At 52.0% G+C, this 25,353-nt stretch overlaps 1 protein-coding gene across 5 annotated transcripts in view; it reads left to right on the top strand.

Annotated features, from left to right (window-relative positions):
• ANK1 (ankyrin 1) overlaps positions 1 to 25,353 on the top strand; it is a 225,514-nt gene that overhangs the window by 189,249 nt on the left and 10,912 nt on the right. For 3 of the 5 annotated variants that reach the window (XM_066380406.1, XM_066380404.1, XM_066380402.1), the window contains exon 1: positions 24,157 to 24,580. In XM_066380406.1, the coding sequence (XP_066236503.1) occupies positions 24,362 to 24,580 (219 nt within the window). In that variant the 5' untranslated portion in view covers positions 24,157 to 24,361. Of the gene's footprint in view, positions 1 to 24; positions 172 to 14,661; positions 15,221 to 19,231; positions 19,528 to 20,255; positions 20,258 to 24,156; positions 24,581 to 25,353 lie in introns of those variants that run through there. The other 2 variants (XM_066380407.1, XM_066380405.1) reach the window with 2 other exon arrangements.

Below are 25,353 nucleotides of genomic sequence, written 5' to 3'. Positions count from 1 at the left end.
CTTTTTATTTCTTCTCCCCAACAGTGGAGAACCTGTATGCCGCCCTGCGGAACATTGACCGGAACGAGATCGTGAACATGCTGGAAGGCTCCGGCAGACAAAGCCGCAACCTGAAGCCCGACCGCCGGCACGCAGAGCGGGACTACTCCTCCTCGCCCTCCCAGATGAATGGTGAGTGTCTCCTGGAAGGACGCGGGGCAGAGCCCAGCCCCACCTTCCCGCCTCCCGTAAGAGACTCTTCGTGAAACCTCCTCTCCCATTGGTGGGAGGTCTTTCCGCAACAAGCTTCCTCCCCAGTGGCGGTGAGAACAGAGGTGAGCGGGAGCCAAGCCTGCACCTCCCTGCCGGAAGCATTCCTGATGCTCCTATCAGTGACCGCTGCCAGGAGGACCTGGGGTCCCAGTGGGAAGAGCTCGGGGTTGGGGCAGCTGCTAGACTTCCGCCTCTACAAGTCTCCAGTGCTCTGTGCACCTCTGCACCAGGCCTGGGTGCTCTCTGGCCTTCAGTGTCCCCATCTGTGAGAGTCCGTGGCTGAGGGCGCCGGACATGGAGCCTCGCTCGGCCCGAGGCCTGATGTGGGTCAGCCGGGCGCTGTTTTAAGGGTCCTATTGCAGCCCCTTCTGTGAGACTAAGCGGGTTACTTCTCTTTGAGTCTGGTCTCTCCTTTTCTCTCTCTCCCTTTTCTCTCACCCCATTTCTGTCCCCTCACTCTTTCTGATGTGGGTCAGTGTGGCACGGGAGCCCCCAGGGCGACCAGGCTCCCCGAAGGGGTTGACCTTTGCCTCCAGCACCCCCACTGCTGTCTGCTGAGGACCACTTTCCTTCGTCAGCCGAGGAAGGAGCCCGCTGCGTGGGGGAGCGGGCCGGGGACCCCCACCTCCAGCCCTCCTGCCCCTCTCTACCCAGTCGGCACAGACACAGCAGAAGCCTGCTCTGTGGTGGAGCCAGCAGGCCAGGCTCTGCGTGTCCCTCCTTTCACCCAGTCCACGTGCCGCTGAGTCGTCCTCTCTTCCGGTTTTTTGTTTGTTTGTTTTGTTTTTGAGGGTTTTTTGTTGGGGTTTTTTTGAGAGAAAGAGAGGCAGGCAGAGAGAGAGACAAGAATATCGAACTGCTCCTGTATGTGCCCTGACCAGTGTCTTCTCTTCTTTAAAATCAGCAAGTTGGGTTAGATCCCTAAGGTTCCTTACAGACCCTGAAAAACAATTTTTAATTCTGTGAACCAGCTTCCCCTTGTTCCTAATATGTCACCCTGAGCAGCCGCATTGTGCTGTTTATGCTCCCTAAGCTCCTAGCTTAATGGCCATTGCTGGCCACTCACACACGTGCTCCTCTGTGGGCACTTGTGGAGCGGGCATGGGTCGTGAGTGGGTAGGTTCTAGGTGGGGCTGGGCACAGGGCTCCCTTCCACCAGGTGGAGCCTGCTCACACTGAGCCCCTCACACATCTCCCTCCATGGCCTGTGGCCCCTGAAACTTGCCATCTCGCGCCCCTGGGTGCAGGGTTCATCTCCTGTCAATCATGTCCTGTCGTCTTTCTCTTCTGCCTCTGACCTCATCTGGACCTGTAGTCCGCCCGTTCTCTCCCCCTGCCTGTCTCCACTGCCTCCTCCTCGGCCAGGTGTCCAGGATCCACCAGCCTCCACAGATGCATGTCGAAGGAGACTCCTAGCCCTCCCCGCCCGCATCTCATGGCTGTGTGCGAGGGCATGTGTGTGCGTGCACGGGGGCTTGTCTCTGGCTCCCAGTGGAGGCTGCACGCGTGCACTGCTCCGTCCTCACGTGCAGCATCAAGGGCTCCAAGACCGCTGCACTCCCGCTGTCCTCGGGGCACTGGCTGGAGCGTAGCAGAGACTGCGAGCTAGACCCGCTCGCTCTCACAGAGGACAGGGGAGGGGGGAAGGGAAATGCTGCCAACTTGGGGAAATCCAACTGAGAAAGCACGGCTCCCATCTGTGTGATAACCCACCACTTGGTTGGGTTTCTTAACAGCCTGGCGATCAAGTCAGATCCGCAATGTTTGGGTCTTTTTTGGGCCCCAGTTATGTATCTACAGGATGACGGGCCCATAGAAATACGTGACTAAAAACAAGGCATTAGTGCAATTAAAAATCTGTTAAGAGGGTAGATCCCACATTAAGTGTTCTTACCACAATAAATTTTTTAAAAAAGAAAAAAAGAATAGTTACAGACCCAGGCATTTAAGAATGCCTCCCGCGGCCACAGGCCTCGCAGACCCGTCAGCCACGGCGCTGAACCCCAGTGTGGGGCTGGGCCTCTCTGCGCTGTGCAAAGGTCTCTGTTTCTGTGGTCAGCTCATCTCGCAAATACTTTTCAAGCACCTTGCACGTGCCAGGTGCTGTCCTAGGCAGGGAAGATAAACCAGTTCTCAAACAGACACCCTCCCCCCAAAACCCCGCAAACTCTGCCTTCATGGAGCTTACCTTCTGTCTGGAGAGTCAAACAGTAACCTAGTACGTAAGTGAATGATACAAGGTGCTAGCGGGCTGCAGTAAGCCGTGTGGAAAAAAACAGACTCTAGTATGAGCAGTGGGTGTTCTGGGGTGGGGGGATAGATACGTGGTGGTGGTGGGGGAACAGGAGCAGAGCTCACAGGGCCGTGGGAGGCCGGCTCGTACAGGCTATCCTCAGGATGCTGAGTGTCACTTCGAGTGAGATGGAAGGGCTGCGGGAGGCTTTGGAGCAAAAGAGTAACAGGCTCTAACTTAAGTTTTTAAAGGGTCCTTCTCCCTGATGATTGTAGACAGTCACAAATGGAACGTTTCTGTGCTCTCTGGCTTCTCTGTCCAGTGTTGTCACCCCTTCTGAGCCCCTTCCTCCGGCAGGTTTTCTGAGGACACAGGCCGTGTGCCCTGCACACACACTCCCTGCTACACCTGAGCACACACTCAGAAGCAGACTCTCATCCTGATCCCTTCTGCCTTTCTGGGCACCAGAATTGGCTTTTGTTTGTTTTTCCTACCCTCTTCCTAGTCCCAGGAAGACTGCCCCACATCTGGGTGCTCTTCTAGCCACAGACAGGAGCCAGGAGGGGTCAGAGGTAGAAGGCTGGGAGGCAGCAGCCTCCTGCAGTGTGTCTGGCTTTGTCCGGGGCAGCCCAGCCCTCTGCACTGATGGTCACGGTCATACCTGCCTCCTTTGTGCTTTACCTCTTTTCTCTGTGGGTTGGAGCCTCCTTATGAAGCCATGGGGACTAAGGACAGGAGTTGGCTGCTCTGTGCTCTCAGGGGACTAGAAAACTTAGGTCTGTTTTCCTTCTTTCCTGCTCCTCTTGCCTTATGCACCTGGACGGGCCAGAGCAGAGGGGGCTTAAGGCCAAAGGCCGCTTGCTTCTCCTACACAAGAGGGGACCACCCAGGCCCTTGGGCAATAAATATTTAGGAAAAAAATGACTAAAAGCAGGAAAAAATACCATGTTTCTAAAAGTAAAACAGATTTCCCCTATGCAAGGAAAAAAATGAACGTCTTATACCCACACTTGTTAGCTACATTTGGTTTGATAAATTGAACATATATTAATGTCTACCTAGAAATAAAATGTGTTTTTTATTTCTGTCAACTCTTCATGAATACAACTACGGAATGTGGGTCCTGTCTGAGGCTAGGTTGTCTGTCTACTCCATGTCCAGCTTGCTACTGACATTAACCTAATAGGAGAACCATTGCATCCAGAGGAGCAGAGACCCAGAACCTGAGAGGAGGAGAGACTTTGGGGAGGGAGCTTTTCCCCAAAGCAGTACGGATGGTTGCATTTTACCAACACAACCCCAGAGGGGAGACCTCCACACTGAAGGATATGCTGGTGCTAAGGTATGGCAGGGTCACATGAGACTCCTAGAGAGAGAGATACTTCTGAAATGCAACCTAGGGAACTCAGCAGACCTTATGGTCTGGTCCCCCACTTGTGAGATGTTCCTTATGAGAGTGTGCTCAGGCCTTAGTGAGCATTGCTCTCACTTAATAGTAATCCCCACCAGCACTGAGTATGGCCACATACAGCCTCAGATCCAAGCTTGTGGGGATTACTATTGTGGGGGTGTGGGTAGATCGGTAGGGTCCTCTGGAGACTGAAAGGGAGCAGTGAGGCATAGCCCCTAAAGGAAGGCTGCAGAATAAACACAAGGTGCGAGAGGGTGTGCATGCGTTAGTTCTCTTCATGAACATAGTTTCATTTAAGTGAAATTTCTTTGAAGTGAACACCATGGAACTTTCAAGGTGCAAAAGTTACAAAGAATATCCAAGAATTAGCTGCAGGTATTCTGTGGCCAGTAGAGCTGTCATTTCCCAGTTCTTATCAAGGATAAGGAGGTTCTCAGGAGTGACAGAATGTTCATCTAGCCATATCGGAGGGGCTGTTTAAGATGCATTTCAATGCTTGTCTAAATGAGGTAACAGACACTGAATATACCCTCCTGTTTAAAACAGCCAAAAAATGGACAAAATATATGAAACAAAAGTTTTCAAGATATTCGATATCTGGTGACAAAGGACAGTGATCTGTGAGACATGAAAAGACACAAAATGAACTCTACTGCTAGTTTCTAGGTCATGATATAAGGAAGATAAATCCGAGATGACTTCACGGATTGAGGAGAAGATGCTGAGAGTCCAGGGAGACTGGGGCAGCTGGAGGTCCCAAGAAAGATCACCAGGGAAGAGACAGCTACGCAGAGAACTCTGGAGATCTTCAGAGGACCCCCTGCCAGTTTGGGTTGAGTGTTAATCAGCTATTCCCAATAGTCAGACTGGTCTCTCACAGGCATCGCATAGGAAACAAAGAAAGGGTCTGTTTCAGAAAAGGAGAAGAACTGGACCTAGATTGGGCAATGCTCCAGCCCTGACTAATCTTCCCTAAAAGTAAAATTCAAAAGATGAAACTATTTCCAAGTAACTTAACTACATAACACAACAAAGCTTAAGAATATAAGAATTTGAAATATCCAGCACCAAACAAGAAAAAATTCACAATGTCTTACATCCAATTAAAGATTATCAGACATACAAAGAGGCAGGAAGCATGACCTATAATGAGAAGGGAAATCAAACAATTGAAACTGACCCCAAACTGACACAGATGACAGAATTAGCCAACAAGAATGGTAAGACAGTTATGATAACTGTATTTCAGATGTTCAAAAAGTAGAAACATGAAAGATACTTTTTAAAGACCCTAGCCAGTCTTCTAGAGGTAAAACTATAATGCATAAGATTAAAAATACACTGGGTAGGATTAGACATTAGACATCACAGAAGAAAAGATTAGTGGATTTGACTACATAGCAATAGAAACTCTCCAAAATGGAACGCAGAAAAAAAAAGAAAAAAAAAATTAAATTATTGAGCTATGTGACAATTTCAAGTGACCTTATATTTGTGAAATTAGAGTTCCCAACAGAGAACAGAGTAAAAAAGCATTTAAGAAATAATGGCTGAAATTTTTTCAAATTTTGAAAACTATAAAAATACACAAATCCAAGGAGTTCAATGAACCACATGCACAAGAAATATGAAAGCAACTATGCCAAGGCAATATTTTTTGTATTTTTCTGAAGTTGGAAATGGGGAGGCAGTCAGACAGACTCCTGCATACGCCTGACCAGGATCCACCTGGCACGCCCACCAGGGGGTGATGCTCTGTTGCAACCAGAGCCATTCTAGCGCCTGAATCAGAGGCCACAGAGCCATCCTCAGCGCCCAGGCCAACTTTGCTCCAATGGAGCCTTGGCTGCGGGAGGGGAAGAGAGACAAATAGGAAGGAGAGGGGGAGGGGTGGAGAAGCAGATGGGCGCTTCTCCTGTGTGCCCTGGCCAGGAATCGAGCCAAGGCATATTTTAAACAAACTATTCAAAACCAGTGATAAAGTTCTAAAATATGTATGTGTGTGTATGTGTAACCCAATTATACATACATATACATACATATATATATATGTAAATGTATGTATATACACCAAATAAGATAGCATGTACAAAGCAACAAATTTAAGTATATCAGATTTCTCATTGGAAACAATACAAATGAGAAGACAGTGGAGCAACGTTTTAAAGTAGACTACATCTTTAAAGAAGAACATCTCTAAAGTAACCTAGAAATTTATACGTAACAAAAATGACTGTCAAAACTGAAGGCAAGTAAAGACTTTTCCAAACATACAAAAGCTGAAAGAATTCATCACCAGGAGAGCCATGCTACAAGCAGTATTAAGGGGAGGGAAAAAGCCCTTCAGACCAAAGGGAAAAGGTTAAATACATACTTTACTTTTCTAATTAGAAATCTCTTCAGAAGTCCTGAAAACAAGAAGAAAATGGAGTGAAATATTTACCGTGTTAAGAGAAAACAAAACAGCAACCAAGAATTATATATTCTGAAAAATTATTCTTCCAAGGTGAAGGAGAAATAAATACTTCTCAGACAAATAAAAATTGAAGGACTATGTTGCCAGCTGACCTACCTTGCAATAAATATTAAAAGAAGTTTTTTAGAGCCTGACCTGTGATGGCACAGTGAATAAAGCGTCAACCTGGAACCCTGAGGTTGCCGGTTTGAATCCCTGGGCTTGCCTGGTCAAAGCACATACGGGAGTTGATGCTTTCTGCTCCTCCCCCTCCCCTTCTCTCTCTCTCTCTCTCTCTCTCTCTCTCTCTCTCCCCCCTCCTCCCTCTCTAAAATGAATAAATCTTTTAAAAAAATAAATAAAAAAATAAAAACAAAAAGAAGTTCTTTAGAGAGAAGGAATACAATACAGGTCAGAAACTCCAATCTTCATAAAATAAGGAAAACCATCAACAAAGGATTAAGTGAAGATAAAATAAAATCTTTTATTTTTCTAATTTTTAGTTGATCTATATTATAAGTTTGTTCAAAATTATAATAGCAGCAATGTATTTCATTACATATGCTTATATAGATATCATATGCATATACATACACACATATATGCTTATGTATGCTTATATATAAGCAAAATGAATGATGACAGCAGACATCTATGACAGAAAGGATAGGAGGGAAGAATTAATATTATTATGTTATTTTAAAATGCTCACACTGTCCAGGAAGTGGTATAGTGTTATCTGAAACTGGACTTGTGTTACTTGTAAATGTATATTGCAAACTCTAGGGCACCTATTAAAAAAGTTTTTTAAAAAAAGAAAAAGAAAAAGAAGCATATCCAATATGCTAAGAAAAAGGAGAAAATTGAATCATATAAAATTCTCAGTTAAAACTACTAAAAGCAGAAAAAGAGTAGAAGACAAAAATAGGAACAAAGAACCAGGGCAACAAATAGAAAAGAGTAACGAATATGGTAGATATTAATCCAACAATATCAACAACCACTTGAGTGTTGATAGTCTAAATGTATCAATTAAAAGAGAGATTGTCAGAGTGAATCAAAAAACACAACCCAAATATATATTGTTTACATGAAACTCACTTTAAAAATAAAGACACATACAGGTTAAAAGCAAATGGATGGAGAAAAATATACCATGCTAACACTAATCAAAAGAAAACAGGAATAGTTGTATTAACAGACAGGGCAGACTTCAACACAAGTAAAGTTAGGGATAAAGAAGGGCATTATGGGTCCTGGCTGGTTGGCTCAGTGGTAGAGCATCGGCCTGGCGTGCAGGAGTCCTGGGTTCGATTCCCGGCCAGAGCACACAGGAGAAGTGCCCATCTGCTTCTCCACCCCTCCCCCTCTCCTTCCTCTCTGTCTCTCTCTTCCCCTCCTGCAGCTGAGGCTTCACTGGAGCAAAGTTGGCCCGGGCACTAAGGATGGCTCCATGGCCTCTGCCTCAGGCGCTAGAATGGCTCTGGTCACAACAGAGCAATGCCCCAGATGGGCAGAGCATCACCCCCTGGTGGGCATGCCAGGTGGATCCCGGTTGGGCACATGCAGGAGTCTGTCTGACTGCCTCCCCGTTTCCAACTTCAGAAAAATACAAAAAAAAAAAAAAAAAAAGAAGGGCATTATGGAACAATAAAGAAGTCAATTTCTCCCAGAAGACAAAACAGTTAATGTGGATGCACCTAAAAACAGAGCATCAAACCATTTAAGACAAAACCCGATAGAACTGCAAGGGGAAATAGGTGAATCCACTATCATAGTTGAAGGTTTTGGCACTCTTCTTTCAGAAATGGACAGATCCAGCAGACAGAAAATCAGGACATAGTTGAACTCAACAACACCATCAGTCAACCTGATGTAAGTGACACCTATAGTGTACTTCACATAACTACAGCAGAATACACATTCTTCCAACTCACATGGAACATTTACCAAGGTAGACACATTCTGAGCCACAGTGCACCTTCAGAAATTTAAAAGAATAGAGGTCATACAATAAATCAATATAATTCAACACATTAACAAAGTAAAAAAGAAAAACCATATAATTATCACAACCGATGCAGAAAAAATATTTGACAAGTCCAACACCCATTCTGAATTTAAAAAAAAACAACTCTCAGCAAAGGAGGAATAGAAAGGAATTTGTTCAATCTGATAATGGGCATCTACAAAAAATCTAAAGCTAATATTACACTTAATGGTGAAAGACTGAATGCTTTCCCTCTAAGTTCAGTGCCAAGACACTGATAATCCATTCTCTCTGCTTCTGTTCAACATTGTGTTAAGGGTGCTAGCCAGTAAAGTAGGACAAATAAGAGAAATAAAAGGCAACCACCTTGGAAGGAAGAAGTAAACTGTTGCTTGTTCACAGACAACATGATCACATGTATAAAAACACCAGTGGAACCTATAAAAAGTGATTAATAAGTAAGTTTAATAAGGTTGCAAGATACAATTTCAATACAAATATTGATCAATTTACGACCTGTGCAACTTACGACCATTCGACTTTATGACCACAATTGCTAGCCATGACTGCTCTGTGTCTGGCAGCGTAAGCGTTGACCAGCTGGGCGAACGACAGTGCGGACTAGCTTCCGGCAGCACTACCATCTCCGCGTGCATCATTTCAACTGTTATCCCAGACTCGGTACAGCAATTTGTGTTTTGTGTTTTGGATATTTTTCATCAAACCCATCCCAAGATGTCTACCAAGTGGAAATTGTCTTTGCAAATATTAAACCAGTTGTACTGGTAATGCAGTGTTTTACTTAAACCTGATGAATGTAAAAATAAGAAACAAAATGGTATAGAGATGATACAAATGGCATAAAATGAACAAAGAAAATTATGATATATAACAATGAAAGAAAATTACGATGAAAAATATGACCTAAAGATTTTTATAACATCATTTCACAGTACTGTACATATAGTCTACTCAACTTACAACCAAATCGTGTTACGATTGGTCTGTCAGAACCAATCGTGGTCATAAGTCAAGCACTAGCTGTATATATAAATCAATCTAATCTTTATTATATGCGGCTTGAGTGTCTGTTTGTCGCCGATAGCTTATTGGTTGCTTGCGTAACTGTACTAGCCAATGGGGTGAAGTTGCCACGGCTGAACGCAAATTGAGCATGTCAGGGGGAAGGTGAACATTTGTTTGCATTGGCAATCATCTGTTTTACATAAAAACTACGTCTTAACATAATTTCTTTTAAGAATGCCTCCTAGAAAATACAGCACTGAAGAGGAGAGAAAAGGAGCTAAAGCTGCACAAAAATGGCTTTCTCGACAAAAAGAAACCACTGAGCAGAGAAAGACAAGGCTTGCCTCAGTCACAGAGCAAATGCGTCTTTCTTGGCAAAATGAGACTGATGAGCATAGAGAAACAAGGCTTGCCTCAGATGCAAGACAAAAAAGCCTGTCTCGACAAAATGAGTCCCTTGAACAAAGGCAGGAGAGAAATGCAAAAAAACGACAGAGTAATGCTGACCGAAATGCAAAAAGGATTAAAACAGTTTCAAACGCAGAAACTTTAAGTTTTGAGCATTCCTCTGGTGACATGAATATTAAATGTGAACACTGTCAGTCCTTAAACTTCAAGTTAGAAACTAATCGATTTGACTGTGGCAAGAAAGGATTTTCTCAATGTAGCAAGTACGGAAACATTGTAGTTCCACTAATTGAGAATTATCCACCACTCTTGAATAAATTATTGACTAATCAGCATCCAAATAGCAAACAGTACATGGATAGCATTCGATCCATTAATAGTTCATTTGCTTTTGCGTGGTTTCCTTCATTGCACTCTACTTGAAGCAATTAAGCAAGTAGAAGGGGGAAACCCTGTGGGGCACTAAGCAAAGGGGCATCCTCACCGCCTGCCCTGGGAAATTCAGTTTGAATTAGCAGACACCTTTGCGCAAATCATTTTAATTACAATTTATAATATCTAGAACAGCGGTCATTTCGTATGACCGCCGGGCTTTCTGGTTCTATATAATAGCAATGAGCAATTATGAATTGAGATTGAGATTATAAAAGAACACCATTTACAATAGCATTGATAAAATGGAAATACCTGGAGATTCATTTGTTGAAAGTTGGGAAAAACCTACACATGGAAAACTACAAAACATTTCTGAGAGGAATTCAAGAAGACCTAAATATGATAGAGTAAGAGATACGCATTGTTGACAGGTCAGATGACTTGATATTGTTGTCAGTGCTTTCTAAATGACCTATATATTTGATGCAATCTCAATCAAGATTCCTGTATGCTTTTTTGTAGAAGTTGACAAAGTAGTTCTAAAATTCATAGGGAAAGGACCCAGAAAATGAACAAAGTTGGACGACTCACACTACCTGATTTCAAGATTTAGTCATCAAGATAGAGAAATCAGAAGAACAGAATAGAGTTCAGAAATAGAACCACATACAGGGGTGGGCAAAAGTAGGTTTCCCACTTCTATGAGTATACAAAGCACAGTTTAATCTTATATTATTGTGTATTAATTATTGTATTACTTGTTTTTATTACAACTGGAAACCTACTTTTGCCCACCCCTGTGTGTATGAACAACTAATTCTTGACAAAGGCACAGAGGCAATTCAGTGGAGAAAGGACAATGTTTATAAGTGGCACTGGAACAATTGAATATCCATATGCAGAAATGAACTTGGATTCATACTTTGCACATGTACAAAAATTACCTCAAAATGAATCGTAAATTAAGTCTAAAGCCCAATATAAAAACTTATAGAAGTAAATATAAAACTATAAAACCTTAGAGAACTTGGGTAAGGCAAAGATTTCTTAAATACAACCCCAGAAATGTGACTCATAAAAGAAGAAATTGATAATTTGAACTTCATCAAAACTTCTACTCTTCAAAATACACTGTGAAGAAAATGAAAAGACAAGCCACGGAGTGGGAGAAAATATTAGCAAGTCTGATGTAGGATTTGTATCCAGAAATCTATAAAGAACTCTCAAAACTCAATAATAAGAAAACAAACAGCCCAAGTTTTTGAATGGGCAAATGATTTGAACAGATATTTAACCCATAAGATATTCAAATGGCAAATAAGTGCATGAAAAAATGCTCAACATCATTAGTCACTAGGGAAGTACAAGTTAAAACTACAAAGAGATTCCACTACAGAAAAGAATAAATACAGTGGAAGAGACTGACCATGGCAAGTGTCGATGAGGATGTGGAAGAACTGGGACTCTCGTACGTTGCTAGTGGGAATATAAAATGGGACAACCACTTTGGAAGACACTTTGATTGTTTCTTGAAAAGTTAAACATATACCTATCATATGATCCAGCCATTCCACTCCTAGGTACTTCCACAAAGAAAAGAAAGTGTATATTCACACAGGCCAGCAGCTTTATTTGTAATGGCCCCATTTGGAAACCCCAAATATCCATTAGCAGATAAATGGATAAACAAACTGCAGTCTATTCATCCAGCTCAGCAGTAAAAATGCAAAAATCATCAATACATGCAACAATATGGATGATACCCAACTAATTAAGCCGAGTGAAAGAAGCCAGACAAAAGAAGAATATAACTCCATTTATATAAAATTTGAGGAAATACAAACTAAAGTATAGTGACAGAAAGCAGATCAGTGATTACCTGGGATGGGGTGGTAAAAAACGATTATGAAGAAACCCTTCAGGAATGGGGACTCGCTCTCTTCCTTGTGATGGTTTCATGTGCACCTATGTCAGAACCTATCAAATTATCTACTTTAAATATGTGCATGTATTGTATGTCAGCTATTCCTCAATTAAGCCATCTTTAAAAGATATTAATAGCAGAATCTAGTGAAAAGACCACTATCACTGTGTGCCTTAAGCAAGTTACTGAACCTATTATAGTTTCCTAATTATAAAGTAGGAATAAATTGCTTTCCTTGTAGGATAGTTGTGATAATAATTTAAAATAACATGCTAGATGTGTTTTCTACAAAACAGATGCTCAGTTGGTAATACAAATAATTTAATAATGCTTTCAAAATAACAAGAAGAAAAATAATCACTGGACTCTAAAATGTCCTGCTTGCATGTATCTGGAGCTATTCCTTTGGGGGTTTTGAAGGCCATTGCCCTTGATTTCCCAATTCCTTAGGTCAGGGTTTCACATACAATGGCCTGGGGTTCATATCATGGTCAGATTTGACTCACTTATTTCTCCTACTCTGCCACCTCTTTGTTCCTAGCATGGTGAGACCTGGAAGGGGATTCCCTTAGTCTCTGCCACTGCACAGCCATACCCACCAGCCACCTCACCATGGTCTCTTCCTCCTTCTCCTAATTTGAGGACCTGGAACCACATAGACTTGTAGAGGTCAGACAGGAAGAAAACTCTTCCGAGAAGATTAAGAGATGTACGTCAATCACGTAGCATGGTTCTTGGCTCATTGAAATATATGTAAATGTTAGTGGTTGTGGTTTTACTAAATATAGATGAGGTCACCAGTTCTTATTCTCGTGTTTCCCTCACACACCTGGAGAGCTCTGCAGTAGTCACCGGGGCCTGTGGATTCCCAATCTGTTACAGTTACGTGGGAGGAAAAGGTAGATATCGTTCCTGCCTTCAAAGACTGTACTTCACAGCTTAGGGGGGCACACAGGACAGGTTCAAAGACGGGGGGAGACCAACATGAGGGGAAGTTGGGAAAACGTCATGACAAAAAGAGGACAAAGAGAACCTTTCTTGTTTGTGTGTGTTGTGCATTTGTAACCCCAACCCTTTAGCATGGGACAAGGTATGTAATTGGACCTCTATTCATAATTTTTAGCTGAACAAGTGAACGAGGATAGCTGGAGACGGTGTTGTCGAAAGTGGGGCAGGGATGGGGAGCAGCAGCTGAGGCCAGCAATTGGGAATGAGGAAGGCCCATTTGCTAAAGAAAGCAAGGCCCAGGAGAGAGCTGGAGGCGGGGGGGGGGGGGATGCGGGGTGAATGGCAGAATGAAGAGCCTGGACACTAGGTTAGGGGTCTCTCCGGACATAGGAAGGCCAATAGAGACTCTGCAGAGGGCAGCCCCACCCATACCCAGGGTCCTCCTTTGGTTCTGCTGGGCCTTGAGGGGTTATAGGCACACGTCTCCCTAGTTCCCCAGACAGGCTGAGCCAAATAGAGAATCTTCTAGTTTCCTTCTGCCACCCACAAATCGGCACCTGCTCTGAAGGGGAGTCAGAGGCCCTCTTTCCCCTTCTCACAGGGACCCCCACTCCTGGCGAGAGGAGAGCAGTGGAGCCACCCAGCAGGACAGGAGCCATTCATCTGGCACACAGATCCCTCACACACTTACACGTGCCACTCACGCAGGTTCCTAGTCACTCTGAACATCAGGGAGCCGATACCAGAGCCAACCAGGAAACTGGCCGGGACTCCTGGCCTAGCCAGTCAGCATGGAACAGACGTATGAACAGGCTGTGCTGACCGGGGTGTGTGTGCAGGGCCAGAGCCGGCTGGCTCCAGTCCCAGCGCTCACTGCTGACCGGGAGCTGGCCCAGGGCCTGCGGGTGGGGAGCTTCAGGGCCGAGTACTGACGGGGCAGCCGATGTGCCTGGTGCCTCCCCGTGTCCTCTGACCTGGCCCGTTTCGAACCCTAGGGTCCTCACCTATGCCACTTGAGATCATTCAAGTTTCTAGAACCATCTGTAACTCGAGGAAGTTATTTCATCCCAAACCAAATGTTTTCCCATTTGATCGCTGCACTGAGGTCTGGGTGGTCAGTGTACCCATTCGACCCCCTCAAGGCAGCTCGGTTACTGACCCTGGATGTGGCTGGACTGTTCCCTCCCTTTAAGTACATTTCTGACAGGTCTTGGAAGGACTGTGCTAAAGGGAAGTTTGGAGCCAAGAAAGAACATTTCTTTCTGCCCGGCCATGGAGAAGTGGGGTCTTCCTCTGAGTGGAGACGGATTGGAGCACAAGTCCTTCGGATCAAGTCTTCTTGATCCAGGGCTCTGAACTGGAAAAGAATTCCAATCTCTTCTCTTTGCCGTCCAGCAAAGGGGCCGCCCCTCTCCCTGGCTGCCCGCCACCCAGCCCGGAGCCTTGTTTCTCTTGCCCAGGTGCCCTGGGTAGCAGCCACAAGGCCTGAGCAATGGAGTTTGAGCTTGGAAAGCCCCTCGCCCGGAATGTGCTTGCCTATCTATGGCCGTGCCCGTGTGTATGTGTGCGTGGACTTGCACGTAAGCGTGTGTGACAAAAATCGCTTCTGGAGCATGTTGCCCTCTGTCTGCCCATCCAGGTTACTCCTCGCTGCAGGACGAGCTGCTGTCCCCTGCATCCCTGCACTACGCGCTTCCCTCTCCGCTGCGTGCAGACCAGTACTGGAACGAGGTGGCCGTCATAGACGCCATCCCCCTGGCGGCCACGGAGCATGACGCCATGCTGGAGATGTCTGACATGCAGGTGTGGTCCGCGGGCCTCACACCCTCTTTGGTCACTGCTGAGGACTCCTCTCTGGAGTACAGCAAGGCCGAGGACTCTGACGCCACCGGCCACGAGTGGAAGCTGGAGGGGGCGCACTCCGAGGGACCCCAGGGCCCCACGCTGGGCTCTCTGGACATGGTGGAGGATGACACAGTGGATTCAGATGCCACAAATGGCCTTATCGATTTGCTTGACCAGGAGGAAGGTCAGAGGTCAGAAGAGAAGCTGCCAGGACATAAGAGGCAGGCGGACTCGACAGGTGCAGGGCAGGACTCAGAGAATGAAGTGTCTCTTGTTTCAGGCCAGCAGAGGGTGCAAGCCCGCATCACAGAGTCCCCCGCTGTGAGTCGGGTGCTGGAGACGAGCCAGGACAGGTAAGGGCCGGGCCGCCTGCTGGGGGTGCCTTTCCTCTTCCTGGGCTTCCGGCTGAGACCGGGCCTGCTGGTGGGCACAGAGGGGACTCACAGGCGCTGCGGCCGCCCCTGACTGTGTGTTAAACGCCCCTGGACAAGTCCATTCCGCGGGCCCCAGCTTGCCTCTCAATCGCCCAGCCCTCCCTCAGGCCTCTGTCATGTAAGAATGGAGCTGTATTTGCCAAGGCCAGTCCTTCCGCAGGACACTCCCTGGCTGTGGCCGCAGGAGGAGGCTCAGGGTGCTGGGACACAAGTGGCACACTTAGGAGAAAGGTTACAAGGCACTCCGCGCCCCTGGAATGCAGCCAGGCCAGGTGCCGCAGGGCCTTGTCGCTGCAGTGTGCTTGTCATTGAAGACCGTATTTAGAAACCTCTGAGCACCAGGGCCCGGGAAGTCACTTGTGCAGTCACACAACCTGCATGTGACAGAGCTGATAGCGCTGCCCCTTCTACTTCAGCCCTCTGAACGAGGGAGGCTGGTGGGCTTATCTGGGGCAGGACAGAGTTTGTTCTTGTGGGTAACTCCTTACCAAGCTGCCTGTGACAAGAACGCCTGGCTCTGTGCCATCAGCAGGGAAGCATCAGTGGCAGTTTGGGCAGAAGGACTTTATCACTGAGAGCCCTCAGGCCGTGGCCCAGCCCACAGCCATGCCGTGGACACTACACTCGGTGCCGCGCGGAGGAGGAGTGAGCGGGAGAGAGGAGACAGGCGTGTGGCTGGCATTGCTTTAGCCTTAACTCGTGACCGCAGCTCTTTCTTCCACATTGCTGTGCTTCCTAAATTTTCCCTAAAGCAAGAATCCAGTTTATGTGCTCCCAAAAGGCTGTGGCCACCCAAGGAGCTCAGCTCTGGCCGGGTTGCGGGAAACCTGTTCTCATTTCCTCTTCCCACCCACCCTGCTCCACTCAAAACCCGGGGCTGACTGGCCATTCTCCAGGGTCCATGCAGTGTGGCCCAAATACCACAGTAGGAGGGAAAGGAAAGCCATTTAGAAGATGAGACAGTAAGGATGTATTTAGTTCCCAAACAAATCCTCAGGGGTGGGGTGGGGGAGGGGGGTTCGACAGACTGAGCCTGTGAGGATTCAAAGTGAACAACTGGCTTGGGTGAGAGAGACCATCTTCCAACAGCCTGTGAAGGCCACCCGTGTGCTGGCCGCTGCACCACGTGACCGCGCGGTCTCTGAGGAAGGAAGCAGAGGGCCTGAGTGCTGGGCCTCAGTGTGTTACAGTTTGTCTCTGTGACCTTGGTCAGCCTTCCAATGGGGACAGACAAGCCTTGTCCACTCACTCAGTGATCTGTATATAGTGCCTACTAGGCGCCAGGCACTTATAGAAAGTGCCTAGGTACTGGGCATACAGCAGTGAACAAAATAGATAAAACGTCTCTACCTTTAAAACGTTTAGATTCTAGTGAAGAATCTGACAGTAAAACAGAATAAAGCAAATAAAATTTAAGGGAGCCGAAAAGAGAAATGCTAGATAATAAATGATTAAAAAAAAAATAAAGCTGGGAATGGGAGCAAGAGGCGTGTGCATGTGTGGAGAGGGAGCGATTGAAATGATAGACAAGGCCGCCAGGAAAAGGGGATCACGTTGGAATAAAGACTTAAAGGAATGCAGAGGGTGAGCCATGTGAGTCCCTGAGGGACTTCAAGGCTGAGGCCCGGCTAGTGGGTCGTCAGGGGACAGTGAGAAGGTCACCGTGCCTGCCGACAGCGGAGTGACCAAGGAAGACGAGCGCTATCGGAGGTCACGAGGCCAGACGTGGCAGGCCTCAGGGAGGCTCGGGAAGTTCCTGGCTGCAGTGGGGGGCCCCTGGAGGGTTCTGAGCAGAGGAGGGAGGTGATCCGGCAGGTGCCTCGAGAGCAGCCTGGCACGGCCAGAGGCAGAGGCAGGGAGGCCCCGGTGTGGGCCAGAGGCAGAGGCAGGGAGGTGCGTGGGGGGGCCCCCTGTCGGCCAGAGGCAGAGGCAGGGAGGTGCGCGGGGGCCGGTGTCGGCCAGAGGCAGAGGCAGGGAGGTGCGTGGGGGGGCCCCCTGTCGGCCAGAGGCAGAGGCAGGGAGGTGCGCGGGGGGGCCCCCTGTCGGCCAGAGGCAGAGGCAGGGAGGTGCGTGGGGGGGGCCCCCTGTCGGCCAGAGGCAGAGGCAGGGAGGTGTGTGGGGGGGGGCCCTGTCGGCCAGAGGCAGAGGCAGGGAGGTGTGTGGGGGGGGGCCCTGTCGGCCAGAGGCAGAGGCAGGGAGGTGCGTGGGGGGGCCCCCTGTCGGCCAGAGGCAGAGGCAGGGAGGTGCGTGGGGGGGCCCCCTGTCGGCCAGAGGTGGAGGCGGGGAGGTGCGTGGGGGGGGCCCCCTGTCGGCCAGAGGCGGAGGCGGGGAGGTGCGTGGGGGGGGCCCCCTGTCGGCCAGAGGCGGAGGCAGGGAGGTGCACGAGGCCCGGTGTCGGCCAGAGGCAGAGGCAGGGAGGTGCGTGGGGGGGCCCCCTGTCGGCCAGAGGCGGAGGCGGGGAGGTGCACGAGGCCCGGTGTCGGCCAGAGGCAGAGGCAGGGAGGTGCGTGGGGGGGGCCCCCTGTCGGCCAGAGGCGGAGGCAGGGAGGTGCGCGGGGGGGGGCCCCCTGTCGGCCAGAGGCGGAGGCAGGGAGGTGCGTGGGGGGGCCCCCTGTCGGCCAGAGGCGGAGGCAGGGAGGTGCACGAGGCCCGGTGTTGGCCAGAGGCAGAGGCGGGGAGGTGCGTGGGGGGGGCCCCCTGTCGGCCAGAGGCGGAGGCAGGGAGGTGCGTGGGGGGGGCCCCCTGTCGGCCAGAGGCGGAGGCAGGGAGGTGCGTGGGGGGGCCCCCTGTCGGCCAGAGGCGGAGGCAGGGAGGTGCACGAGGCCCGGTGTTGGCCAGAGGCAGAGGCAGGGAGGTGCACGAGGCCCGGTGTCGGCAGTGACGTGGACCAAGACAGGGCCAGTGGTGGCGACGAGTGTGGTTGTGTTCAGGAGATAGTTTGAAAGTTGAACCAAAAGGGTTTGCTTACAAATAAGATGTGGAGTGTGAGAGAAACAGAGACGGCAGAGAGCTCCCTGGTATCCTGGCCCTGACAACTGAGAGGATCAAGGTGCCGTTTGCTGCTGTGGAAAGACTGGGCAGAGCAGGTTTGGGGAGAAGACCGTTAGCAAGACTTGACCGTGCCGTCCTCGAGATGCCGGTTAGAAATCCGGGGTAGAGATGCTGAGGAGGCAGTTACACATCTGCAGTCCGAGGAGGAGATGCTGGAGACACACCCCTGGGTGGCAGGAGCCTGGGGATGGCGTGCAGAGCCACGGGCTGATCGGGCTCCCTGAGGACGGGGAGGTGGACAGAAAGGAGATCTGAGACTCGAGCCCGGGGGTGCTCCAGTATTCGGAAGTCAGGGAAATCAGGAGGAACCAATGAAGGGCCCTGGAAAAGACGACCAGAGAGAAGGGGGGAAGCCAGGCAAGTGCGGGGTCCCAGAAGCCAGGAAGAGCATGTTTCCAGGGGGAAGTGAGTGCCTCGTCTGGGGGAGAGTGAGTGCCTCGTCCAGGGGGAGAGTGAGTGCCTCGGCAGGTGAGCACTGGTGAGGCCGGTAGCGTGCAGGTGGGTCAGGTGAGCACTGGTGACGCTGGGAGCGTGCAGGTGGCCTGCAGGCCCGGAAGGAAGCTGGGCAGACGACGGGAGTGGAGGCCCCATGGCTGGGTCTTCGGTGAGAGCCAAGTGCCTTGGGAGCCCAGAGTTGGGACAGCCACTCAAAGGAAGGGGACCAGTGGTACTGGTGTCCATGGCCCTCCCCCCTGGGCAGTGTGGGTGGCCCATTTGTGCCTCCCTGGACAGGGTAGTCAGCTGTGTGATTTGTTCCCACTCACCTGTCCCTCTGGGGGCTGTACAGAATGTGTCTGGGGTGGGGGTGGGGTGAGGGCTTAGCTGAAAGAGCAGAGTCTGAGGGTGACCAGGTGTCCTTTCTCTCCTCCTGGACCTCAGACTGCAGGCCTGGGACAGGGAAGGCTCCATTGTCTCGTACCTGCAAGACGCTGCACAAGGTTCCTGGCAAGAGGAGGTCACGCGAGGTCCACACTCCTTCCAGAGAGTGGTCACCACCGTCCGAGGGCCGGAGCCCAGTGGTTCTCAGGAGTACGAGAAGGTCCTGGTATCTGTGACTGAACACTTGCGGCCGGAGCAGCCCGGGGCTGAGAGCCTGCAGGCTGAGAGGGAAGGAAGACAGCGAGGCCCCCGAGAGTGGGCGCAGGAGGCCCAGCGCACCTCCTCCCAGGCGGTAAGTGAGAGCCCGCGGGGTGGGGCTGAGAGCCTGCAGGCTGAGAGGGAAGGAAGACAAGGCCCCCGAGAGTGGGCGCAGGAGGCCCAGCGCACCTCCTCCCAGGCGGTAAGTGAGAGCCCGCGGGGTGGGGCTGAGAGCCTGCAGGCTGAGAGGGAAGGAAGACAAGGCCCCCGAGAGTGGGCGCAGGAGGCCCAGCGCACCTCCTCCCAGGCGGTAAGTGAGAGCCCGCGGGGTGGGGCTGAGAGCCTGCAGGCTGAGAGGGAAGGAAGACAAGGCCCCCAAGAGTGGGCGCAGGAGGCCGAGCGCACCTCCTCCCAGGCGGTAAGTGAGAGCCCGCGGGGCGGGCCTGCTGAGGCCGCAGCTCAGAGCCCGGCGTGTTCATTGTCTGTAATCATTGTGGTGGTGACTTCCCTTTCTCCAGAGCTTCCTTGGTCTGGTTACCTGTTTGTCTCCCTGACCCCCACTGACGGCAGGGCGGGCTGACCTGTGTGGGACCCCTGAGTGGTCCAGGCACAGCCCGTGCGTCCTCCTCACAGCTGCCCGTGCTCTCGGGGTCATTCCCCTCCTCCTCACAGCTGCCCGTGCTCTCGGGGGTCATTCCCCTCCTCCTCACAGCTGCCCGTGCTCTCGGGGGTCATTCCCCTCCTCCTCACAGCTGCCCGCACTCTCGGGGGTCATTCCCCTCCGGCAGCTGAGGGTTGAGCAACTTGCCCAAGGTCACAGGGTCAGAAGTGGGATTTGAGTTAGGTCTGGCTGACTCCAAGGCCGTGGTTGTGTGTTTTCTTTTTCCATCATGTTCTAGAAAGGGCTTAGAGCCCAGAGAACTGGGTGCCGGGCTGACTCTGGTCCTACCCTGTTCTACACGGCCGCGGGCAAGCCGCTCTGGCCTTGGGCCTCAGTTTCCTCACTGGGAAAAGAGGAGGGAATGGATTGTCACCAGGGCTCACCCGGCCGGATTCTATGATTCTGGGGGGGGGGGGCTCACCACAGGGAGCAGGAGCTGGGGGAGGACTTCCCGCCACAGGGAGCAGGAGCTGGGGGAGGACTTCCCGCCACAGGGAGCAGGAGCTGGGGGAGGACTTCCCGCCACAGGGAGCAGGAGCTGGGGGAGGACTTCCCGCCACAGGGAGCAGGAGCTGGGGGAGGACCTCCCGCCACAGGGAGCAGGAGCTGGGGGAGGACTTCCCGCCACAGGGAGCAGGAGCTGGGGGAGGACTTCCCGCCACAGGGAGCAGGAGCTGGGGGAGACTTCCCGCCACAGGGAGCAGGAGCTGGGGGAGGACTTCCCGCCACAGGGAGCAGGAGCTGGGGGAGGACTTCCCGCCACAGGGAGCAGGAGCTGGGGGAGACTTCCCGCCACAGGGAGCAGGAGCTGGGGGAGACTTCCCGCCACAGGGAGCAGGAGCTGGGGGAGGACCTCCCGCCACAGGGAGCAGGAGCTGGGGGAGGACCTCCCGCCACAGGGAGCAGGAGCTGGGGGAGGACCTCCCGCCACAGGGAGCAGGAGCTGGGGGAGGACCTCCCGCCACAGGGAGCAGGAGCTGGGGGAGGACCTCCCGCCACAGGGAGCAGGAGCTGGGGGAGGACTTCCCGCCACAGGGAGCAGGAGCTGGGGGAGGACTTCCCGCCACAGGGAGCAGGAGCTGGGGGAGGACTTCCCGCCACAGGCTTGCTCCTCGCTCCTCTGTTGCCCGGCCTCTCCCTTGGTCAGTCCTCGCTCCCTCCCTTTCAGTTTGTCCTACTGCACTTTTCTTATTTATCCACTTTATCTTCATGCCCCATTCTTGGTTTTTGCTCCCCCCATTCCCACAGATATCCATTTTAACGTGGGTTTTTTTTTGTTTGTTTGTTGTGGGGGTTTTTTTTTGTATTTTTCTGAAGTTGGAAACGGGGAGGCAGACAGACTCCCGCATGCGCCCGACCCGGATCCACCTGGCACGCCCACCAGGGGGCGATGCTCTGCCCATCTGGGGCGTTGCTCTGTTGCAACCAGAGCCATTCTAGCACCTGAGGCAGAGGCCACAGAGCCATCCCCAGCGCCCGGGCCATCTTTGCTCCAATGGAGCCTCGGCTGCGGGAGGGGAAGACACAGACAGAGAGGAAGGAGAGGGGGAGAGGTGGAGAAGCAGATGGGCGCTTCTCCTGTGTGCCCTGGCCGGGAATCGAACCCGGGACTCCTGCACGCCAGGCCGACGCTCTACCACTGAGTCAACCGGCCAGGGCTTAACATGGTTTTTGAAAAGAGAATTTATTATGAAAAATTGCAAATAAATAGCCAAACCAACAGACTATCTTATTAACTTTCCCTGCACACGCCACCCAGGCTGCAGTCACTCACAGCCAGTCTTGTCTCATCTGTGCTCCCTCCCCTCTCTCCTACCTCCCCCACCCCCATATTACTTTAAGGCACATCCCAGACATCCTGTTAACTTCTGGGTTCTTAGAAGGTCCACGTGGCTGGCCCGTGCCTGTGTATTTCTGGTGTGTGCGGAAACCGTGGGCTCCGTGTCTCACGTGGTCTCTGACTGTCCGGTCAGCAGCCTTCCCTCCCCCGGGAACCACTTTCTTCCTCCCTTTCTGATCTGCCTCTTTCTGCTCATCTCTCCCCCTGCCCCATCTGAAATTAGTCCTAGCAGGCACCTTTGGGCACTGCAGGACTCCGCTGGCTCCACGATGGCCCTAGGCTGCTGACTGTCAGGAGCTGCTAGGAATTAAATCGGGTTTTATTTAGAATGTGTCCTTGCCAAGTATGTGCCTCGGACAGGACAGGCGGCTGTGTTCATTTTTAACTGCAGCCCACCCCTGAGTGCGTCTTGCCGCCGGGCTCTGCGTTGGCACCCACTTCCGCTGCTGCCAGTAGCCAGGGCTTGGCCCCGAGCACAGGGGCTCTTACTGTGCTCCTGGAGAAAGAGAGAGACTCCAGGAGTGATATTTCCCACGTTCCTCTGCAGTCAGCCTTCGGGGAAGGGAGAGCTGGGGAGAAAGAAGGACCGCCCCAAAGGTTCAGAGGGGAACCTTCCAGGTCATTTGGTGCAACTGCCTCAGTTATAAATGAGGAAACTGGGGCCCAGATTGGCTGAGGGCATCTCCAGGGCCAAGCTGTGAACCAGCATCCGCGCCAGGGGAGTCCTGGCCTTCTTTTCCCCAGTGGAAGTACGTGCGTGGGTGGGGGGTGGGTGCCACACCCGATGCCTCCCAGCCTAGGACAGGATTGGGTGGTGTGGCTGAGCTGTTGTCCTAATTATCTGGGGTGAGAATGAGGTCCTTTTAAAGTGACGGTTTGCAAAGCACCCATCTGCTAGTATTACCAGGGGATCTCTGAAACTATTGGCAGAAAAATACCCTGCCATTTGGGGGTTGGGAGGCGGGCCTAAAATGATTGTAAGCCAGCCAGTCCCTCCCTGAGGACTCGGGGGAAGTACCTGAAGTCGGATCCTTCTTGGCTGGGTCAGCACCCAATGTGCTGTGGCTTCTGTTTTCCCAGGGCTTTCTTGTTGAAATGAGGCCATGTTGTGTAGTGAGTGACAGGAGTTGGAAATCTGACTCCTCCGTTTACTTACTCTTTCAAACAGGCAAGTTACTTAAGCTCTTTGTGCCTCCTTTTCCTTTGTGGGAAACGATAGAGCCGCACGGTAGGACCATTGCCAGGCCTAACGGAGTTAGCATGTGAAATACAGGGGACAGTGCCCGCAGAGCAGGACGCACGCACCGTAGTCAGTGTTTGCTGTTACTACTCAGAACGGCAGGACTCACCAAGCCCGTGGTCCTCACAGCACCCTCAGGGACGGGATGGGGACTTTAACCCTCCCAGTTTTAGGGATGAGGAAACCGGGGCTCTCCCAAGTCCCCCCCACCCCGGAGGGCACTGCAGGGTGAGTGTGCTGTGCCCCAGATCTTTGTCCCCTCTGCCACGTGGGCTGCTACTCTAGGAGGAACAGCCTGATCCCGAAAGTGAAATTCCTTCCAGCCTCAGCTGCTGTGGCTGCATTTATGAATCAGCGCGGTAAAGGCGAGTTTAATGTGCGTGGTTCCTGCTCCCCATGCGTGGGTGGGCGTTGACAGCCAAGCACGGGAAGAGCCTTTGAGGACAGGCCTGAAATAGACACCAGTGACACGCGTACGTTCAGGGCTGCTGTGCCCGGGAAGTGGGCCGCGGGGAGCTGCACGGGCCCTGCCATGGGGGCTGGACCCTGCTGTGCCGGCCCGAGCAGATCACTCGTCCCAGCGTTATTTCTGCAATAAACCCTTAACGCTCCAGGGTATTAGCCGGTCCCATCCCCACCCGAGAAGGCAGACGCCGTTCTGATCACGGCAACAGCAGCCCAGGGAAAGCACAAGCAGCGGCATCATCAGGCACCTTCCTCTCTGAACGTGAAAGTGTCCCTGGGCAGAACTGCCTCTAGTTCACACGGGGGCGGGCAGGCGGGAAAGGTGAGGGGCGTGACCCTCTTCGGGCTCCTGGGGTGGGGCGGGCAGGGGTCTCTCACAGCGACTTTGGCGTGTGCTTCCAGTGCCCAGGACATGCACACCTGCCAGCTTCCTTCTAGCCCAGTTGGACAGCCCCAGCAGCTGGTTTGGGAGCTAAAATTATCCAAGCCTGACGTCACCCAGGCGAGAGTGCAGAGCCTGGGGCTGCTCAGCAGGACACTCGGGCTGACGGCTGTAGTGAGGGGCTGGTCAGTTTCCTGCCTGGAGAGGAGGAGTGGGAGACTGGGGAGTGACGATGGAAGGGGTCCCGGGGGGACTCAGGCGTCCCAGAAGAGAATGAGAGGTTGGACCCCTGCAGCAGCCAGAGCCCTGGCTCCGCTGGTCGCCGGAGGGCTGGGCTGGTGAGGATGTGGACTTTCATCACCCAGCTCCTGGTCACTATAGTGCTCCTGGGCTTCTTCCTGGTCAGCTGTCAGAATGTGATGTACATTTTTAAGGGTTCTCTGTGCTTTGTGCTAAAGCACATCCATCAGGAACTAGACAAGGAGCTGGGGGAGAATGAGGGCCTGAGTGATGATGAGGAGACCATTTCCACCAGGGTGGTCCGGCGTCGGGTCCTCTTGAAGGTAATCACCAGGCAGAAGTCAGGGCTGGAGCTGGAGGTGGGCGCCCCGGAGGCCAGGAGGCCAGGAGGCCAGGGCTGGAGCTGGAGGTGGGCGCCCCGGAGGCCAGGAGACCAGGGCTGGAGCTGGAGGTGGGCGCCCCGGAGGCCAGGAGACCAGGGCTGGAGCTGGAGGTGGGCACCCTGGAGGCCAGGAGGCCAGGGCTGGAGCTGGAGGTGGGCGCCCCGGAGGCCAGGAGGCCAGGGCTGGAGCTGGAGGTGGGCGCCCTGGAGGCCAGGAGGCCAGGGCTGGAGCTGGAGGTGGGCGCCCTGGAGGCCAGGAGACCAGGGCTGGAGCTGGAGGTGGGCGCCCTGGAGGCCAGGAGGCCAGGAGACCAGGGCTGGAGCTGGAGGTGGGCGCCCCGGAGGCCAGGAGGCCAGGGCTGGAGCTGGAGGTGGGCTCCCTGGAGGCCAGGAGGCCAGGAGGCCAGGGCTGGAGCTGGAGGTGGGCGCCCCGGAGGCCAGGAGGCCAGGGCTGGAGCTGGAGGTGGGCGCCCTGGACGCCAGGAGGCCAGGAGGCCAGGGCTGGAGCTGGAGGTAGGCGCCCCGGAGGCCAGGAGGCCAGGGCTGGAGCTGGAGGTGGGTGCCCTGGAGGCCAGGAGGCCAGGAGGCCAGGGCTGGAGCTGGAGGTGGGTGCCCTGGAGGCCAGGAGACCAGGGCTGGAGCTGGAGGTGGGCGCCCCGGAGGCCAGGAGGCCAGGGCTGGAGCTGGAGGTGGGCTCCCAGGAGGCCAGGAGGC

This window comes from Saccopteryx leptura, chromosome 4, assembly GCF_036850995.1.
Source record: "Saccopteryx leptura isolate mSacLep1 chromosome 4, mSacLep1_pri_phased_curated, whole genome shotgun sequence".
NCBI classification, from domain to species: Eukaryota; Metazoa; Chordata; class Mammalia; order Chiroptera; family Emballonuridae; genus Saccopteryx; species Saccopteryx leptura.
This window is presented reverse-complemented; position numbering and strand designations above follow the sequence as displayed.